The following is a 20122-nucleotide window of genomic DNA, read 5'->3' as shown; positions in this document are numbered from 1 at the left end:
AACCTATTTACAATCGGGGACTTGAAGGAAGGCTGATCAGGGAGCCTTAAAAAGGCGGAAAGGGCAGAAAGGTAGCTCTTGATAGTGCCCAGAGCAGAGCCCTGCTGGGCAAGAGAAAGAAGGAAGAGAAAAACCTCAGAAAGGGGTGCAGAGAGTGGATCCACAGCCTTTGCTGTGCACCATGCCACAAATCTGTTCCACCTGCAGGCGTATACCGACTTTGTGGAGGGACGCCTGGCAGCCAGAATGACATTACAGACTTCGGGAGGCAAGTCAAATGGCCTCAACTGTCACCGCTCAATCTCCAAGCTTGTAGGTGGAGACTGGACAGGTTCGGGTCGAGTACCATCCCCTGCTGCTGCGACAGAAGGTCCTCCCGAAGAGGCAGACGAATCGGGGGATCAACTGACATGCTGAGTAGCTCGGGAAGCAAGTATCTCCGTGCCCAGTCCGGAGCCACAAGGATAACCTGGGCCCGGTCACGTCTGATCTTCTTCAGCACTCTGGGCAGAAGTGGTATAGGCGGAAAGGTGTACAATAGACCGCAACTCCACTCGCGACGAAAAGCGTTTCCGAGCGAGTGCTGCCTTGGAAACGCCAACGCACAGAACTGATGACATTGCGCATTCTCTTCTGTGGCGAATAGATCTAACCAAGGCTCTCCCCACTTCTGAAAGAGGCCTTGCGCCACGTCCGAGTTCAGACGTCATTCGTGATCCATCATGCACCGACGGCTGAGTTCGTCCGCCCTGGCGTTCAGGGAACTTGCCAGGTGTTGAACCACCAGGGTCACGCCTGGATGTTCCAGCCATTGCCAGAGGCGCAGAGCCTCCTGGCATAGGGTCCACGACCCCACCCCGCCCTGTTTGTTGCAGTACCACATGGCGGTGGTGTTGTCCGTGAACACCTGCACTACACTCCCCCGGACAGAGGGGAGGAATGCCTTCAGTGCAAGTCGGATCGCCCGCAGCTCCAGAAGGTCGATGTGGAGCTGGGACTCCGCCGGAGACCAGAGACCTCTGAGCTCCGCCTCTCCCATGTGGCCCCCCCAACCCAGGAGGGAAGCGTCCGTCACAACTACGTGCTCCGGGTGGGGTAGGAAGAGGGATCTGCCACTGACCCAATCGCGGTCCGTGAGCCACCACTGCAGCTGTTTTGCAGTGCCCTCCGAGATCAAGACATGGTCGGACAAGTTGCCCTGATGCTGGGCCCACTGAAACTTCAGGTCCCACTGCAGAGCCCGCATCCGCCACCGGGCATGATGCACCAGAAGGATGCAGGAGGCCATCAGCCCCAGAAGCTGCAGCGTCAACCTGACCGAGACCCGGGCTACAGGCTGAAAGATCGGAATCAGAGCCTGAATATCCCGAACCCGCTGTTCGGGTGGATAAACCCAAAACTGCGCCGAGTCCTGAACCGCTCCGATGAAGAGGAGCTTCTGAGAGGGACACAGGTGTGACTTTGGCACGTTGACGGAGAACCCCAGCAGATGCAGGAGATCGGCCGTAGTCTGGAGGTGGCCGACGACTGTCTGGGACGAGCCCGCCTTCAACAACCAGTCATCGAGGTAGGGAAAGACTGAAACCCCTAACCTGCGCAGATGGGCTGCGACCACCTCCATCACTTTGGTGAACACCCGTGGGGCGCTGGTAAGGCCGAAGGGGAGCATGGTAAATTGAAAGTGCTCGTGGCCTACCGTGAACCTGAGGTAACGCCGGTGGGCCGGCAGGACGGGGATGTGAAGATAGGCGTCCTGCAAGTCCAACGCTACCATCCAGTCTCCTGGGTCCAGGGCAGCTAAGACCTGAGCCAGAGCCAGCATCTTGAACTTCTCCTTCCGGAGGAAGCCGTTGACGTTCCGTAGGTCCAAGATAGGGCGTAGGCCCCCTTTGCCCTTCTTGGGTACCAGAAAGTAGTGGGAGTACCAACCACACCCTACTTCTGGCCCAGGAACGCGCTTGATGTCCCCCTTGGCCAAGAGGGCCGTGACTTCCTCTTACAGAAGTTGCAAGTGATCCCCGACACGCGGTGGAATTGCTGTGGCATGGCTGGAGGGGTCGCCTCGAAGGGGAAGGAGTAGCCCCTTCGGACGATTTGCAGCACCCACCTGTCCGACGTGACGGTGCGCCAGTGGAAGAGGTGATTGCGAACCCTGCCCCCCACTGGCATCACATGGGCCAGAAAGCACGGACTAGGAGGGTTTTGAGGCAGGTGCTGCGGGGGAAGGTGTGGACTGGCCCCGCCGTTGTCCCCGACCGCCGCCAGGGCGGTTTCCACGGCCGCCACCGCGCTGTTGGACATTCTGCGGCGCGTGGCAGGCAGCACGCGTGGGGGCGCCCCTTCCTTGGCCACGAAAGGAGCGAGCGGCACCCGTTTGCCGGCGAGGGCCGAGAGGCCCAAGGACTTGGCCGTAGCCCTGGAGTCCTTAAATCGCTCAAGCGCATGGTCTGCCTAGTCGCCAAAGAGGAGACGGCCATCAAATGGCATGTCCAGAAGAGTGGCCTGGACATCGGCCGAAAAGTTGGCGGACCTCAACCAGGCGTGGCGTCGAACCGCCACTGTCGTTGCCATCGCCCTGCCCAGTGAGTCCGTGGTATCCAGCCCAAACCGGATGGAATACCGCGCTGCATCTCGACCCTCCGCAAGGGTTTGGGTGAGTTTTGCCCAGAGGCCTGGATGACCAGGCTCTCTGGGGTGGGGTGGGTGGACAAAAAGCAAGGGTCGCCAGGGGGCCGGGCGATAGAGTCTGGCCACGTTCCTATCCACAGGCGGACCTGTGGCGGGCTTGGACCAAGTGCCCACAAGAACGTCACACAAGGCCTCATTAAACGGCAGCAGAGGCTCACTGGAGCTTGCCTGCAGTTTAAGGACCTCTGTGAGGAGGTTAGTCCTCACGGCCGCGACAGGGAGCTCAAGGTTTAAGGCCTTGGCCGCCCGTGTCAACACTACACTATACTTTTGGGAACTTTCATTAATGAGAACAAAGACTCTCTGATACCAGTCCCACAATTAGAGAAATAAATGCTCAAAAACTTCAAGTCATGTAATAGATCAATTGTATGTTATGTCATGTTACGAGTTTGTTGAAGCGCGACAGCTGCCCCAGCAACGGGGCGTCCCGGCGCTGAGAAACCATAGCATAACCTACTGGGGCAGTGGGGTGGGGGGGGGGGGGGGGGTCAGGGTTTAAGGAAGTGGGAACAAGTGAGTTTTTATTGCCTTACGGAAAGCTGGTAGATTGTCAAGGCAGCGGATGTTCGGGGGAAGGGAATTCCAGAGTTTCGCTCCTATAGTTCTGAAGGAGCGACCCCCGACACGGCAGAGTTTTGTGCGGGGGAAAACTACAAGATGTTGACCTAGGGAGCGCAGGTTGCGCTGGGGGGTGTAGGGTGTTAGGAGCGGGCGGAGGAGTTCGGGGCCCTCAGTTTAGAGAATTTTAAATGCAGTGGTGAGTGCCTTAAATTGGATTTGTGCTTCTACTGGGAGCCAGTGGAGTTTTCGTATGGTGGCTCTAGCAGAGCATCTCCTTGGAAGGCCAACTATAGCTCTGGCCGCAGAATTCTGAATATGTTGGAGCCTCGTTGTCTCTGCTTTGTTAGCGCCTAACAGTAGTACGCTAGCATAGTCCAGCTGGGAGAGGATGATGGATTGGACTATGAGTTGACGTGTTTTGGGATCAAAGAACCCAAGGATGGAATTGAGGCTCCTTAGTAGGCCAACACACGTAGCTGCTACTCTTTTGGTGTGAGTTTGGTAGCTCAGCGAGGAGTCCAGCCAGACTCCCAGGTTTTTTACTAGGGATTTAGGGGGGGGGGGGAGTGGGGCCTAGCGATGATGGCCACCATTGGTCGTTCCAGCAGCTGATGTTCTTGCCAAGGAGCAGGACCTCGGTTTTCCCTGCATTGAGTTGTAAGCAGTTACCTGTCATCCAATGGGCAACTGCAGCCAGTCCATCCCTGAATCTCTCGGCAGAGGTTGAGGGGGCCTCAGTGAGGGTGATAACCAGCTGTGTGTCGTCGGCGTACGACACCAGCGTGAGGTCCCATTCTCTAGCCACTGCCGCAAGGGGCTGTACATACAGGTTAAAAAGGGATGGACTGAGAGCCGACCCCTGCGGGACTCCTTGGCCGATAGGGTGAGATTGGGAGGTGAACGGGGGTGCTGAGACACGGAAGGATCTGCCCGTCAAGAACGAGCGGAACCAATCGAGGGCCCGGTCGCTGATCCCTATATCTTCCAGGCGGCCCATCAGGATGTTATGGGAGACCGTGTCAAAGGCTGCGCTGAGATCTAATAATATCAGCGCAGCACTTTGACCTGCATCTAGTACCTTCCGGAGATGTTCGGTGGTGGAAAGAAGGGCGGACTCCGTACTATGCCCTGGCCGGAGCCTGTGTTGGGAGGGGTCCAAGATGTTATTTTTGGCCATGTGGTTAGAAAGTACTGTGTTGGCATGGGCCTCTGCTAGTTTGGACACCCAGGGAAGCAGAGAGATGGGCCTGTAGTTTTCCGGTTTTGTGGGGTCCAGGGTCGGCTTTTTGATAATGGGGTAACCCAAGCCTGTTTCCAGCAAGTAGGAACAATTGCTGATGAGAAGGAGAGGTTGAGGAGTGTGGCCAAGGATGGAAGAAAGAAGTCCAGGGCCTCTAAAAATTGAGCCGGTCTCATGGGATCTGAAGGGGCACCTGATTTCACCTTACTACAGAGTTTGGCTAGCTCCCCGTGGGAAGTTGCAGGCAGACATGTAAGTCTGGTATCTTTAAGAGATGAGTTGGAGGAATTAGTGCGGTCAGGAGGGTTCTGTGGGAAATTGTTATACATTTTTCTTACCTTTTCGATAAAAATGGTGGCGAGTTCCTCACACTGCTGCATGGAAGAGATGCACGAGACAGGGTTGCCACAATTTTGCAGTTTTTGAACCAGTTTGAAAATGGTTTTCGTAGGGTTGGGGCTGTTGTTGATTTCCTTAGCGTAAAAGGATGCGCGAGCCGCGGTATGCAACGGTTACCAAGCATTTTTTACAACGCGGTACCGTTAGCACGCTACTTTTACCACGCAGGTCATTACAACGAAATGCGCTGGGGGGCGCTCCAGGATAGTAAATACTTTAATTTACTATCCAACTCCTTTCCCTAGAGTCCACGGGGACTGGAGTTGGAATAGTAAATTAAATAATTTACTATCCAGCGCCCCTCCACGCAAGTAAAAGTAGCATGGTAACGGTACGCGTTGTAAAAGTACGCGTGGTACCGTCATACATCCGCGAGCCGCGCGTATCACTTTATGATATGATTTTAATTTGGACAGGTAGAGAGCTTTGTCCATGTCCGTATAGTGCTTTCTCCAGTTACGTTCTGCTACCTTGCATTCCTTTCTAAGAAGTTTCAGATTATCATCATACCATGGGTTCGAGGGGGTGCTACGTCCTCTAGACCATTTGGCAGGTATGAGGGCGTCGAGTCCTTTAGTGATCCAGTCTTGAAAGGAGGCATAGGACGTATTGATGTTGTTAGTGGATGCGAGAGTAGGTTCACCTAAGATCGCAAAGAGATCCTGATTTTGTAGTTTATGCCAGGGCCGTTTAAGACGGGAAGGAGGAGTATCCTTTTTCTGTTGGATATCGGCCGATATCACGAATTTAATGAGGAAGTGATCGGTCCAGCCCATGGGTTTAGGTGGGTCGGCTCTGGCTTCTAAGATATTAGTGAAAACAGGGTCGAGTAGGTGACCAGCTGAGTGAGTAGTGGACTGGAGAAGAGGGATCAGTTGTAGGGCAGTTAGGTCCGCCACAAGGTTACTTATGGTGGGGTCGGAGGTGGAGTCAAAGTGGAGATTGAGGTCTCCCAGGATAGTAAAGTTGGGGGAGCTCATGACCAAGGCGTGAGCTACCTCCAGGAGTTCCTCAGTGAATTTAGAGGTGGGCCCCGGGGGTCGATAGATAAAAAGACCTGAGAGGGAGAAGTGGGGGCTAGTAGTGAAAGATTTTCAAACATTTGGTATCTGAATTGTAATCATTCTAACATTCAATGCTTGTGGTGACTGTCAAATATAGAGTGTTTTTCTGTGAAAGGTGCTCAGTGAATGGCAAAATATACAATGCAATTTATGTACAGGTATATACAGATATCTTCATTAGCCAGATAATGCTTTTTAACCAAGGATTCATAGGGTTCCTATCCGGATCCTGGTCTTTCTGGGCCTATGATGTTCGTCGATGTTTCGACCCTAGTGCGCCCCGATTGGTGGTCACAGCGGGTCTTTCTCAAGACAGAAGGACAGTTTAGGGGTGTAACGACCGGATTCTCAGACCAGATAGAATCAGCTCACCAGAGCACCACCAACCCAGCCGAAACGCAACCACCTCCCTCCTCAGGACCCATCTATCCAGGCACCTGGGTACCTACCTGAGGATGGGGAACTCGCAATATACAAGCTCATATCATCAGAAACACCACTAAATCTATAGGGATTACTAGGAATACTCACTGATTACTAAGGACGTCCATGCCCTACACCACACTCATACCTCATAGTCTCGCGACCACATGGGCCCAGACTAATCTACCCTGGGGCAGTTCTGATTATTTACCATTACACACTGGTTACACCCAGTGCTCGCTCAAGATAGGCACTGTATCCCCCCAGTGCTCTCATTATTTCATCCAGGGCCCAAGCCACAATCCTGTGGGTATACACACTGACCACAATCAGTGCTCTCACTAATGCCACTCTCTCTCTAGCAGCAATCTCACTACACACCGTGTCCCTCCGGTGCTCTCGCAAGCCACAATCCTGTGGGTATAACGCCGCATCCCAACGACGATCACTTTCCTATGAATACCTTCAGCTCTCTCTCTCTATGTTGGGAAGTTTCTCTCACTATTCACTAGAGGTTCACTACTACAATAATATTATGGAATGGCCGAATTACTTAGTGTATAACTTATTCTCCTAGCTCAAGGGCTCCTCTCTCTCCCTAATTATTCAGTGGCTACTTACCTGATCAGGGGTAGCATCTGTTCTGGCTGTAACACCCGACTAGAAAAAAAGGTTACCTGCACTATAAGAACAAGAAGCACACACTGTATGCAAAAGTTATTCCGTGATTTAAGCGCTCCTATTTCCTTTTGACAGCATCTGGTTAGAAGAAAGGTTAGCTTTATCATAAGAACAACACATGCACACTGGTTCACTAAGAACTGGGGTATCTTTATTACAATATCAATAAAATGGGAATGGACACATACACAGATCTGCGGGGTCTCTGTAAAGCTCTATTACTATACTACATCCACATGTAACTAACAGGAACTGTAAATAGACTGCACACCGCTGAAAGAAAAAGGATTAGACATACAATAGGGACAAGGTTAATATTTAAATATAAAGAAAGGTATCACCTAAGGAGTGTGAGGTCTTGCTCTAGCTGTCATCTGGGCTCCTCTCTCGTCTGTGCCTTAGCTCGTCTTAGATCCTCTCCTGCACTCTTGGACACACATCTGCGCTGATCACTCTGCACTGGATTCCTCTCCCCCACGAACTCTCTCCACCTTCCAACTTCAGTCTAATAGTTTCTGCCGCTCTGATAACCGTTCGCTCCACTAGCTTCTTCACTCTGTCTAATTTTCTCTATTCCAATGTCCAATTCACTCCAGCTGCTCCCACAGATTAATCTATGATATAACTTCAGTCTCTTCCAAAAGGCATTACTTCAGACTCCAGCTGTTCACAACTCCTTCTGATAAGTAACTGCTTCTGACTGCTTCCTTCAGTTCCAGCTGACTGTCTGTCTTCTCTCTGTTCCAAGCATCTTCTGTCTCTTCTCCTCTGCTCCAACTCCTCTCCTTCTGCACTCAACTCTTTCTGCTCCAATCATCAACTGAACTCCTTCCAACTCAAACTCTTTCTGATTCTCCACTCCTTCTGCAACTCCACTCCTCTCCTCTGCTCCAATCCAACTCAACTCCTTCCAGCTCAAACTCTTTCTGATTCTCCACTCCTTCTGCAACTCCACTCCTCTCCTCTGCTCCAATCCAACTCAACTAACTGACTCCGCCTCAGCATTCCATATTAGTGAATTGCAGTCTACTCATGGAAAGTTCCAGCCATCAGCCCGCCGCCCATCAGATCTCTGCACCACTCCGCGTCAAGGACACACACCCGGCCGGCCGGCCTTTTGTGGTGTCCTCCACACAGAGAATAATACAGCCTACAGATAAGGGCTGGCCCAGACCGGTTCTCTCCAAGTGAACAACAGCTCAAAACTAAAACATTACCTTTACCCTGCAAGCATCTCAGTTCTGCAGGGACAGAAAGCAAAATGGAGTCTCTCTAGTTCTGGGCCTTGTAGGCCTGAGAAGGATGAAATAACACTTAGCTCTGTCAGAGTACCTACACAAACCATACCAATATGTAATATAAAGTCAGGACTACAGGATCCACCCTCTACTATAGGTAGGATGATGAAAGTACACATAATTATGTCAAAGCCAATAGGCAATAGATGGATTAGAGTCAAGAATAAGGGATCCATCATCATATTAAGCAGCTATCCTCTAGTGTATGCTTCTAGGTCTGGAAAAAGGCTTTAAAAGGACCAACACAAAGCAAGAATACAGATTCAAGATGTTAGCAAGCTTAAAGTCATCATCACTCAGAAATGGAGCCAAAAACCATGTCAGAACAAGGGGTCAGACCGGGCAACTTCAGCCTGAGACCGATGTGGCAATAATGCTAGTCCACTCTTGACTCAGCGCCAACACGAGAGGAACGGAGCACCTCCGTTTGCCTTGAAGAAATTATCTCCTCTACAAGACAGATGACCAGGATCCGGATAGGAACCCTAGGAATCCTTGTTTGAAAAGCATTATCTGGCCAATGAAGATATCTGTATATACCTGTACATAAATTGCACTTTAACTGTCCCCCCAAGAGCACACTCTACGCGAAAAATGGGGGCATCCAATATTACTCTTGAAGACATATGTAGAGCAGCCACATGGACTACCATACACACTTTCACAAAACACTACTGTGTAGGCGTGCAAGCAAAGCAGCAAGCTGCTGTAGGCCAGGCTGTCCTCAAAAATCTTTTTCAAACTTCTGCAGCTGGCACAGGTAACCACCGCTAAAGGAGATACTGCTATACAGTCTATGCACAGATATGAATTCAGCAGCCCACATGCCTCGAACGGAATATGCTACTTACCCGTATGCATTTGTTCTTGGCATGTAGGGCTGCAGATAATCATATCGCCCGCCCTCCTCCCCGGTGCCTGTCGCAGCTGCAGCATTATCTTTTGCATGGCCATCTCTTACTTTACTATCTCCATCTCTGCCGCAATGGCGAAAAACAATCTGAGGATGGAGAAGATGCCCATGCGCACTGTAGTCCAGGGGAGGAGTCACCTATCTCGTGATACTTCGAAGACTCTTCCAGGACAACAAGGTGCAATCATCCGGACCCAACACTAGGCGGCAATCTATGCACAGATATGAATTCAGCAGCCCACATGCCTCGAACAAAGATTCTTATTTATGCAGTCACTTGTATACATGTTAAAAACAGAATAATGTAACTCAGTTGTATGTACATTTGTTAAGCAGAACTAATGATTATCTATGTATAATAAGCTTTAAAACATAAGTATTCTACATGTTTATACAAAGCAATTCACATATATAGGTACATATCTACAGTAGAAATAAATGATTATATACAACAGAGATATATTTCTATCTGTTTTCATATGGTGGTTATGTGGGGAAGAGCCAATTCTTGAGTAGTTTTCTGAAGAGAAGGTGGTTATTAGTGGATCCTATGTTGGGGTTAAAGGGTTCCATGGTTTGGCCGCTTGAAAAGAGAATGATGTGCCACCCATTGTTTTTTTCTTAACAAGGTAAGAAAGAGCTGCAGAACTAGGCTCTATGCCAAATGAAGAGTGGGACTCTAAACAAATTAGTATGAAATGAAAGGGTAAGGGCCAGGGCAATTCCAATGTTCTGTGTGCAGTGTGTCTTGATTTGCTTTAAAAGGGTATTGTAAAGAGTGTTGATTTTGAGAGTGATGAATGGTTTGCTTAGGATTAAGTTAAAGAAAGCAGTACCAGAATCTTGTTTGAGCATGTCATGTTCTTTCGGGGAAACAGTGGTATGGCACTGTGATAGCAAATGGGCAGAGGGCCACCTTGTTCAGCATATGGTAACTATACACATGTTAATGTTTTACACAGATGTGTTCTCATACATTTTCTCTGCACACATTAGATTAAGCTAATGATGTTCACGTTTCTGTAGCAATTATCCCACTTTGAGATAGAATCCTGCAAAATTGTGTCATTTTACCATCCATTGGAAAGAGAGTGTTTTGTGAACAGTCACAATCCATTTATGAAAGATTTGTAAGAAAATGCTCTACAACAGATTACACACCTGTCTGAAGTGTTTGTAGGTTACAGGGTTTTGAAAATACACTTTGGATGCTATGTTGACAACCAAAGGGGTTTTGAATATATGGAAACTGGACAGGTGTGCATGCAGAGAAGCATGGAGAAGGGAGTGTTTGTAATAGTGTTAGTTCCTGTAAAGCTGCAGGATGGACTCCAGATGATGTATAAATCAGAAGAGGTTCCGTTTGTGAATTGTGTCTTTGTTAAGACTATTACTGTAATCATTGTACTGTATTAAATAAAATAAATGGGGTATTGATTTGGCTAGGGATTGTTGAGCACATACCCATGTTCCACTGTGTTAGGTAATCAGAATGAATTGATTGAAGTGAGAGTTGCAGCTACACACAGATTCGCCTGGTTATCCAATTTGTGCGAGTTTCCTTGGTTTTTAATATCAAATGCTATTTTGTAACAAGAGTCTCATTTCCTTTAATATACTTATGAATGAAAGTGGCCACCTACTGGTATCACACACCTGAGTGCTTGCATTGGTTTGACCCCCGCATCAGCGATCGCTGCTGGAGAGGGTGTGGGGAGTTGGGCACACTGGAACACCTGCTTTGGAGCTGCGACCACATACAGGGCTATTGGGGCACGATATTGGACGATATAGACTCACACTTAGACACCCAACTTCCGCGATCCCTGCTTACATCCTGCTGGGTTTGCAGAATGCCCTGATGTATCCCTTGAAGTCACGGAGGGGCCGCCTGATCGCTATTGCATTAGGGGCGGCCACGCAGAACCACCTAGCACATTGGAGGACACCACAAGCTCCCCCACATACTGGCTGGCTGCATAGGCTGTGGATGGTGCTCGGAATGGAGAAGCTATCCCTGGTACAGGCTGGACAGGGGGACGAATTCCCGGAGCTGTAGAGGCCATTCTTAACTCTTCTCACAGGGGAGCTCCGTGAACTAAATTGCCCCCGATACCTGCGCCTTCTCAGATTGGCAGACACCCCAATTCCAGATCAGAGGGCGACCAAGCGGAAACAGAAACCACGCACTGATGCTATTCTCACTATTGACTTTCCCCTTTTTAATGGGTTTACCCTTTTGCTTTGTGGACAAGGGGGGCGGGATGGGGGAGGGATCTGTTGTTTTGTGTTGGGGTGTTATTGGTGACCTACAACGCCGAATTGCTTCCGCTAGCACTGAGTATGCCTATTATTATTGCACCGAAGCTTACAGCGCCATGCATTCTGGTCAAAGTGAGGTCATATTGTATTGTTTCTTGTGAAAACTCAATAAAAGATTTAAACCATAATATACTTATGAATGGATAAACATTTACCTGCAGAAAGCAATCCAGAGTACCTTTGTAGCAAGAACTTGAAGAGTTAAGTAAGACTCGCTGGTTCATCAACCGTGTTCTCACAACATCAACAGGATTTGATGCAATTGCTCCTGCTAAACCACAGGCCAGACTTGAGCTGAGTAAAGATGGTGACAAATTAGAAGGTATGCTATACAGCAGTGTCAACATAATATCATCGGCGGTGATCAAACTTTTTTTTCAGTATTTACATTTTGCAAAAATCCTCTATTAACCTTTAGGTAAATATTTTTAACACAAAATGTAGCAATTTGCAGCCTAAGTGTGAAAAGTTTAGAGGATGACAAGAATGATTAATTCATTACATTTTCTAAACATCTATTCACTATCCTCTTTACCATAAATAAGGCAATTGCCTTATTTATGGTATACAGGATAGTGAATATTTGTCAGATGGGCCGATTGTTACAATTATGGTCCAGAAACCATTGTTTCTGTAGCACAACAAAATGTTGACCCAAAGCTGTGGCTTTACCAGGTATAATACTACAAATAACCATTCATCACGGTTTACACAATAACAGCCAACACGTGAAACATTCATTTATTGATTTATGCCCTTTTGTAAAGTGCAACGTTCATTACAAGGGTATGTTTGGTGCTCGGAAGGAACCAATGCTAACAGAACTATAAACCTGAAGTTCAAGGGAGGATCTTGACCAAACAGATAAGGGAAGCGAGTTCCACTTGGAGGCGTCACTGAGAACATTCTTCCACCAATCGCGGAGCATCAGAATGAATCTGTAGACTTTGGTTAGGATCATATCAACTGATACTGGGGTTTGTCATGCATCACCCAGAGATTTAGGAATCAGACTAAGTGATTTAAAAAAAAACTTTCCTTTTCAGAGGCAAACACTGCAGGGAGCCGAGGAAGAAGATGAAACATGGTCCGCTGTTTTTAATCCTATCATCAGTATGAAAGCTGAATTTTGAACCGAGAGTCGTTTGTATAAAGCATAGGCAAGAACTTATCACACATCACCATTTACTAATCCTCTCATTGTGTCTCACTTTAAACACCTTTCCTCGTCAGTTCATGTCTAAAACTCTGGCACAATGAAAAGAAATGTTGAATCTATCCAAGAAAGCTATAACTGGGCAGGTTTTTACCAGATCATTTAGGATACTAAACAGTGCTTCCCATACACAAGTTCAAACCATACAGCAAATATTTTCAGAAGTATTTGAGGATTCGGTTACATTTATCATTCTGATACTTTGCTGCTGCGCTCTCCACTCCCCATAGTGTCATTCAGCCTTTGATTCCCTTACTACACCATGTATATATCTCTCCAACCTCCCTTCACGTTGCTACTCTGCGTTGCTGTCTGTCCTAATTCTGCTTTCATACATTGAACTTTACATGTTTGATATTCTCCTTATTTTTGCATTTCAGAAATGTATTCATGTGTATATACTCTGCCCTGGCTTCCCTGCTGACTATTTGATGTATCTGTTGTATTTAGGTCCTTGTCATTTAGCAAAGTCCGCAACTTGCTTCCCCTCGATCTTTAATGTATTGCTTTTGTGTGTAACTTAGATTGTTCTATTGTTCATTCATTTTCTTTTTTAACTATATCTTTTTTCCTAAAAAGCGCTCTCATGTATTTGGACCATGCTGGTTCTACATAAAATTGCATTAATAAAATTATTACACACAACAGGGATATGCGTTTGGATATCTTATCACGGGTTCGAAGCCTGGTGGGCTCCACTCTCTCTGACACCATCCTGAGGTTCATAAAATGACTATCACCAGGTTGGGTAACAAACATTTGACATTCACCACCAACATGCCAACAGGAGCACATGCACTTTACCAATGCATCTTACATTACATGAATGATATTAACAGAAGGAAAGATGTTCTCCTACATGTTTAATTAACAAATTACTTCAGGACACTCCTAAATAGCAAGCGTTGGATCGAAAAAAGGCTTACTAAAAATCCAAATTGGATGGGTCAGAAATCTACAATTTCAAATAGCTGAATTTCTCTCTTCACATACATTTTTACTATTGAGGTCTTTTTTTTCTGAATAATTCAAACTTTTATTTTTCAGCTCTGGTCTCCTAGCGTGAAGCAATGTGAGGTCTGTCCTTGCAAAGCCTTCCTCAAAATGACTTTTTTCATTGTGCAAAACCCCTTCTACTATTGTTAGTTGATGGGGCTTGGCATCAAAAACCGGTGGTGGTTGCATGGGAACACTAAAGTAAACGATCCCTTGTCACAAAGTAATGAAAACGGTACACATAGCTGGTTTGCTTTACCTTCAGGCAACTTTCCAGTGCAAAACATGACGCACTGCCTCCCTTTCAGTCAGAGACACCTGAAGGTCTGAATTATTCATCCTGGAATGGTTGTTTTTTTAACACAAAATATGGGAACTGTAACTGTAGATTTAACAAAGATTGGGAATGTTGTTCCCAATACATCCTGCACACTTCAACCCTTGAGGTCATTCAAAAGCCATTTTCAGGTAGGAGGCGGCTTTGTTTGATTGCTTCTCTTGTCTCATGTTGTTGAGCTTTCTAGGGCTTATCAGCCCACCTCCAAGGTAACCATAAAGAATATGAGCCACAATTAGGAAGAACTATGCAGAGCAGAATTTTTGTGTGGAATTACAAGCGGTCTGGTGTTCCTGCACTTGGATTTACTGGGTGTTGGAACAATTAACCAAATTTTACTGACCAAAACACCAGCAGGTAAAATTGATGTGGGAAAAAGCTGCATTATATCCGGACACATTCTATGAACCTCAGCCCAAAATTCAGACATGGCACGTGGCGAGTATTACATGCTCCCAACTGACAGCCAACATTCTCCGCTCCTTCCTGCAACCTCCTCACTCCTGCCATCCATGCCTGGCTTACAAGAGCCCCCTTCACACTTTTACAACCTCAGAGTATGTGGTAAATGTGTGTTAAACTCCATGGAAAAGTGAAAACCATTCAGAATACAACCTGTTAAATCCAGGCCCGAACAAAACCTCCCCGTTCTAAGAGATTTTATGGTACTGGTGGGTTGCTAACGCACAGAACTGGTAATTTCTAGTGAGAAGAGTACACCCCTCCACTATAGTGCAACTTGTAATCAGTGTCCTGGTGGGCTTCTTAAAGTGCTTGGGGATAGATCAACAGGAATGATAGGCCCAATTATCAAATTCTAGCACATCTACAAATACACTGCACCTCACTACACGTTTACTTCAACAAGAGACATAGAATGCACACGAGTGCACATGAAGACCTTATCGCCCCACCAGCAGGAAGAGAGCACAGGCGGGTTAGTCTGTGGGGGGTTTTGACAAGCACTGCCGGGACCCCTCACTCGGAGGTCTCCGCCGCACAGACGAACCCGCCTGTGCCCTCTTCCTTCATCCACTTACCCGTATCTATGGCCCTTCTACCACCCGTCGAACGGGTTAGAATTATCGCCGGTCCCCTGCTTCATCGATTTACGCCAAGTGCAGCCCTGATGAGTCACAGGTATCGCCCTGTTTGACGAAATGGCTGGCGTTGTACAAATCTGAAGAAAAGATCTACATAAAACAACGTGCTCTGCCACACCACCGGTGTCAACTTACTTTGTTTTAAACTCATTCAGTATCAAAACTGTTTATTATACGTATGCAATGCCCCCACGGTTCCGCCGGCTCCCTGCCTCCTGCGGAACAGGCATTGCTTTCCACAATGGGAGCTGCTGACATGCAGCTCCCCTTGTGCAGAATCAATCTGCTTTGGTTTTTGGAAGCGAGAGCAGGTTTCCTGCTCTCATGTCCAAAAACCAAAGCAGAGTTTGCTATGAGAGGGCAGGAGCCGTGCTACCATCCTGCCATAGCAAACAGCAATGTCCCGAGGGTGGGAACCCTAATATATTGCAAGAGCCGGCCCGGGGGGTGGCAGTCCCCAGGGCCATTAAGGGCTCCTGGAGGGGGGCCATACGGCCCCCTTCCATCATTTGAAAAGCCCCAGGGAGGTGGTGGTCCCCGGGGGCTTGGGGGGGTCTGCGATGCCCCCCCTCATTAGTTGAAGAAGCCCCGGGGAGGTGGTGGTCCCCGGGGCTTGGGAGGGGGGCCCACAAGTCCCCCTCATTATTTAAATAAGCCCCGGGGTGGTGGTGGGCCCCAGGGCTTTGATGGGGGCCCGCAAGACCCCCCCTCATTATTCAAAGAAGCCCCTGGAAGGTGGTGGTTACCCGGGGCTTGGGGGGGCCAGGAGGCCCCCCCTTCATTATTCAAAGAAGCCCCGGGGAGGTGGTGGTCTCCGGGGATTGGGGGGCCCGTGAGGCCCCACCTCAATAATTATATAGCCCTGGGGAGGTGACGGTCCCCAGGGCTGCATGGGCCCCCGCGGGCCCCCTCATACATTATGAATATTGCCCCGGGACTTGGCCCACCCAGGGGCTTAAGGGTAATTTTCTAAAAATGTTATTGGCAGGATTCACGCAGCCAGTGCAAATTAGGCTAATGTATTTTTTTTAAATGCATCTTTGAAGCCTGGGGGTCCATGTGGGACCCCCTGAGCAGGCCTAAGGGGTCGGGGTGTTTCTACCCTGCACCCTTTTCTTAATTTTTCACTTTTTTTTTAACCTTTTTCTTGTGACTCGTTTACCGAGTCACAAGATGGCTGCCAACACTTTCTGGTTTGGAGTGTTGGCAGCCAATCAGAATTGAGCTAGTCTTTGGGAACCCTCCTTCATGCTCAGATTTTTATTTTTTTAATTTCTTTGGAACTACTGAACGGATTTACACCATTTAAAAAAAAATTAAAAAAGACTGCTTTCTGAACCGAAACCTACCTATTTGCCAAATTTGGTGTAATTCCGTTCAGCAGTTCGGGCTGCAGCCGTGTCTAATGTTCCTATGGAAATTAACGTGGGGAAAACGAGTTTTGGGACGCCCCCTATTTTCTCGGCCCCTGCTTCACAAATCACCTCCAAACATTCAAGACAGGAGCTGACCGGAGCGCCCCATTAGTTTTGAAACATTTGTGAAGATTCATCAACGGGCGCTAATGATATTGGCAAATGAAAAAACACTTTAACAGAAACGAGGTCCTAACTATAAATACCTACTGGCGACAGCCAGTATACAATCCCTGCAGCTCCTACTGAGAGATCCACCGGTTGTTCAGTGGCGCAACATGCCGGTGGAGCTAAACCGGCGTCAGAATACCAGAAAAGCTACAGTAATTCGCGCTCTCGGGATCCATTTTGAAAGGAAAGATTTATTGCTCTTGGTGACGCGTTTCAAAAGGGAAAACTTTCTTGATCACACAAAAGAGCCCAATGATTACGTACTATACATAGACATGGGACTGAGGACATAGCCAAAGAAAACGTACTTTAGTTACAAATGCATGGTACTGTGCATAGTTATTATGGCGGCCATCTTATAATAACAAAGAAATGTCATATGCAAAGTGTATACATACAGAGCGTTATTGTAGCTTTTCTGGTATATATATATATATATATTCACTGAAAAAACCATAGGTTAGAGACCATATATAGTTAGCTGGACATTTTATTGACATAAAACCAATGAAATTCCATATATAGTTAGTTGCACTAACTATATATCGCGCACCCGCAATCCACTGCTGATGATGTCACATATTACATCATTCATGACATGGTCAGTGACATCACTGATGACATCACTGATGACATCTCAAATGACATCACTGATGACATCACTGATGACATCTCAAATGACATCACTGATGACATCATCTAGTGTCTGTGTGTTTTTGTAAAGTTTAAATATGTTTTACATATTGAAGAATGAGTGGATGTATGGAAGACTGAGTGTGTGTGTGGCTGGCTGGGAGGTGTGTGACTCTGTGCATATCAATGTGTACTTGTATCAGTGATTGTATAAGAGAGCAAGTATGTGTTAGTATATGTGTGAAAAGTATGGTGTTCTGTGTTTAACTGTATAGATGAGGAAATCGAAGTGTGATTGATTCTTCACAGGACTGACTAGGTGTATGAGTGCATATGATAGTGTTGTAATAATGAGTGACTGTATGTATGAGTGATTGTATGGGTGAATGAGTGAATGTGTGTGTAGACGTAGGAATCAGTGAGTGCGTATGTAGTAACTGGTATTGGTGTGTCATGATGTCATCAGTGATGTCATTTGAGATGTCATCAGTGATGTCATTTGAGATGTCATCAGTGATGTCATCAGTGATGTCACTGAAGTATGGTGTTCTGTGTTTAACTGTATAGATGAGGAAATGGAAGTGTGATTGATTCTTTACAGGACTGACTAGGTGTGTGAGTAACTCCATGGATGAGTGGCAGTGTGTGAGTGTCTGCATAGGTGTATGAGTGCATATGATAGTGTTGTAATAATGAGTGACTGTATGTATGAGTGATTGTATGGGTGAATGAGTGAATGTGTGTGTAGACGTAGGAATCAGTGGGTGCGTATGTAGTAACTGGTATTGGTGTGTCATGATGTCATCACTGATGTCATTTGAGATGTCATCAGTGATGTCATCAGTGATGTCATTTGAGATGTCATCAGTGATGTCATCAGTGATGTCACTGACCATGTCATGAATGATGTAATATGTGACATCATCAGCAGTGGATTGCGGGTGCGCGATATATAGTTAGTGCAACTAACTATATATGGAATTTCATTGGTTTTATGTCAATAAAATGTCCAGCTAACTATATATGGTCTCTAACCTATGGTTTTTTCAGTGAATTTTCAAGGTTTTGTAAATGCAAATTCCTAACTATATATGGTCTATAACCTATGGTTTTTTCAGTGAATTTCATTGGTTTTTTAAAAGCTAATATCTATAGCTGTAAAATATATTCTTTATTACGTGACGTATCACGTAGCCACGTGAGACGCCTCATGACGCGTCGCATAACCGTGACGTATCGGTTCTGCAGCGCAAACAAAACCCGTAACGTAAGCATGCCGGAGCACGCTTACAGATATATATATTTTTTTTAACCTTAATTAGACAAAATCCACACGTGCACATATCTTGAGGCCTTGCAAAGGCACATCAAACAAAACAGTCCCTACAATTTTGCCAAGTTTGCTGGAAATCTATTCCCTTAATTTTTTTTTTACTGTTTCTCTTGGTTTTCCCCTTGTTACGCTTACCGGGACGCTACCCGGTACGCGAACCGGACGCTCCAAAAACACAAGATGGCGGACTCCCGTTACGCTGCCGGTTAGCTGCCCGGTTCGCGTACCGGGAAGCGCCTCTACCGCGAAAAATCGCGGGGGACTTTAATATCCCCCTCATCAATCCTAGGGGGTCAGGAGGGGTTTACCTTGCCCCCTTTCCTTCATTTCCCCCTTCTTTTTTCACCACATCTTGTCTCTCGAACCTACCGAGAGACAAGATGGCGGCCGCTCCGGACTGTTTACAATGTTGACAGCTACGCTGCCGGTTAGCTGCCCGGTTAGCTGCCCGGTGAGCTGCCCGGTGAGCTGCCCGGTTCGCGTACCGGGACGCGCCTCTACGGCGTAAAATCGCAAAATATTTTGCCCCGCGGGGCACTTTAATATCCCCCTCATCAATCCTAGGGGGTCAGGAGTGGTCTACCTTGCCCCCTTTACTTCATTTCCCCCTTCGTTTTTCACCACATCTTGTCTCACGATCGTACCGAGAGACAAGATGGCGGCCGCTCCGGTTTGTTTAGAATGTTGACAGACACCGGAGAGCCAATCAGATTCGCTTCGCGAAGTTCCGTTACGCGTCAGGTACGCGAACCGGGGCGCTAACCGGAGCGCTGTCACAGATATATATATTTTTTTAAACGTTAATTTCTCAAAATCCACTGGAGCACATATATTGAGACATAGCAAAGGCACGTCGGGCAAACCATATCTACAATTTTGCCAAGTTTCATGTAAATCTATTCAGCCGTTCGAGCTAAAAGTGAGTCCAACCGCCCTATGGAAAAATGAATGGGAAAAACGCGTTTTGGGACCCCCCTTTGTTCTCGGCCCCCCCTTGACGAAACCCCACCAAATTTTCAGGGGCTTCTCAGAAAACAAATGTGCCATTTTCCTGAAAATTTCAGCCAATTCCGTCCACAAACGCCAAAGTTATTAGACATAGAATTTTCAGAAATCCCATAGAGAAAAAATCCTAACTATATATACCCACTGGCTATCGCCAGTAGGTAATATACATATATAAACATATGTAATCTGGATATCTATATAAATATAAATGCATGCATACATATACATATATGCATACATATGCCCGTTATTTACATGAAAGTTTTAAAAACACTAATAAAAGCAAAGCTAAAAAGCCACCTCATTACAAACAGAATG

The 20122-nt window shown here is 47.0% G+C and overlaps 1 protein-coding gene and 1 long non-coding RNA gene across 6 annotated transcripts in view; one reads left to right on the top strand and one right to left on the bottom strand.

Annotated features, from left to right (window-relative positions):
• The window catches only part of LOC147659347 (kidney mitochondrial carrier protein 1), a 267840-nt gene that overhangs the window by 81650 nt on the left and 166068 nt on the right, over positions 1-20122 (bottom strand). For all 5 annotated transcript variants that reach the window (XM_086951827.1, XM_086951826.1, XM_086951825.1 and 2 more), the window contains exon 8: positions 11748-11886. In XM_086951827.1, coding sequence (XP_086807953.1) covers positions 11748-11886 — 139 coding nt within the window. The remainder of the gene's footprint in view (positions 1-11747; positions 11887-20122) is intronic.
• LOC147659348 (uncharacterized) overlaps positions 1-20122 on the top strand; it is a 138704-nt gene that overhangs the window by 111478 nt on the left and 7104 nt on the right. The gene's annotated exons all lie outside the window — the stretch shown is intronic.

The sequence above is a fragment of the Lissotriton vulgaris genome, unplaced genomic scaffold (genome assembly GCF_964263255.1).
Source record: "Lissotriton vulgaris unplaced genomic scaffold, aLisVul1.2 SCAFFOLD_663, whole genome shotgun sequence".
NCBI classification, from domain to species: domain Eukaryota; kingdom Metazoa; phylum Chordata; class Amphibia; order Caudata; family Salamandridae; genus Lissotriton; species Lissotriton vulgaris.
This window is presented reverse-complemented; position numbering and strand designations above follow the sequence as displayed.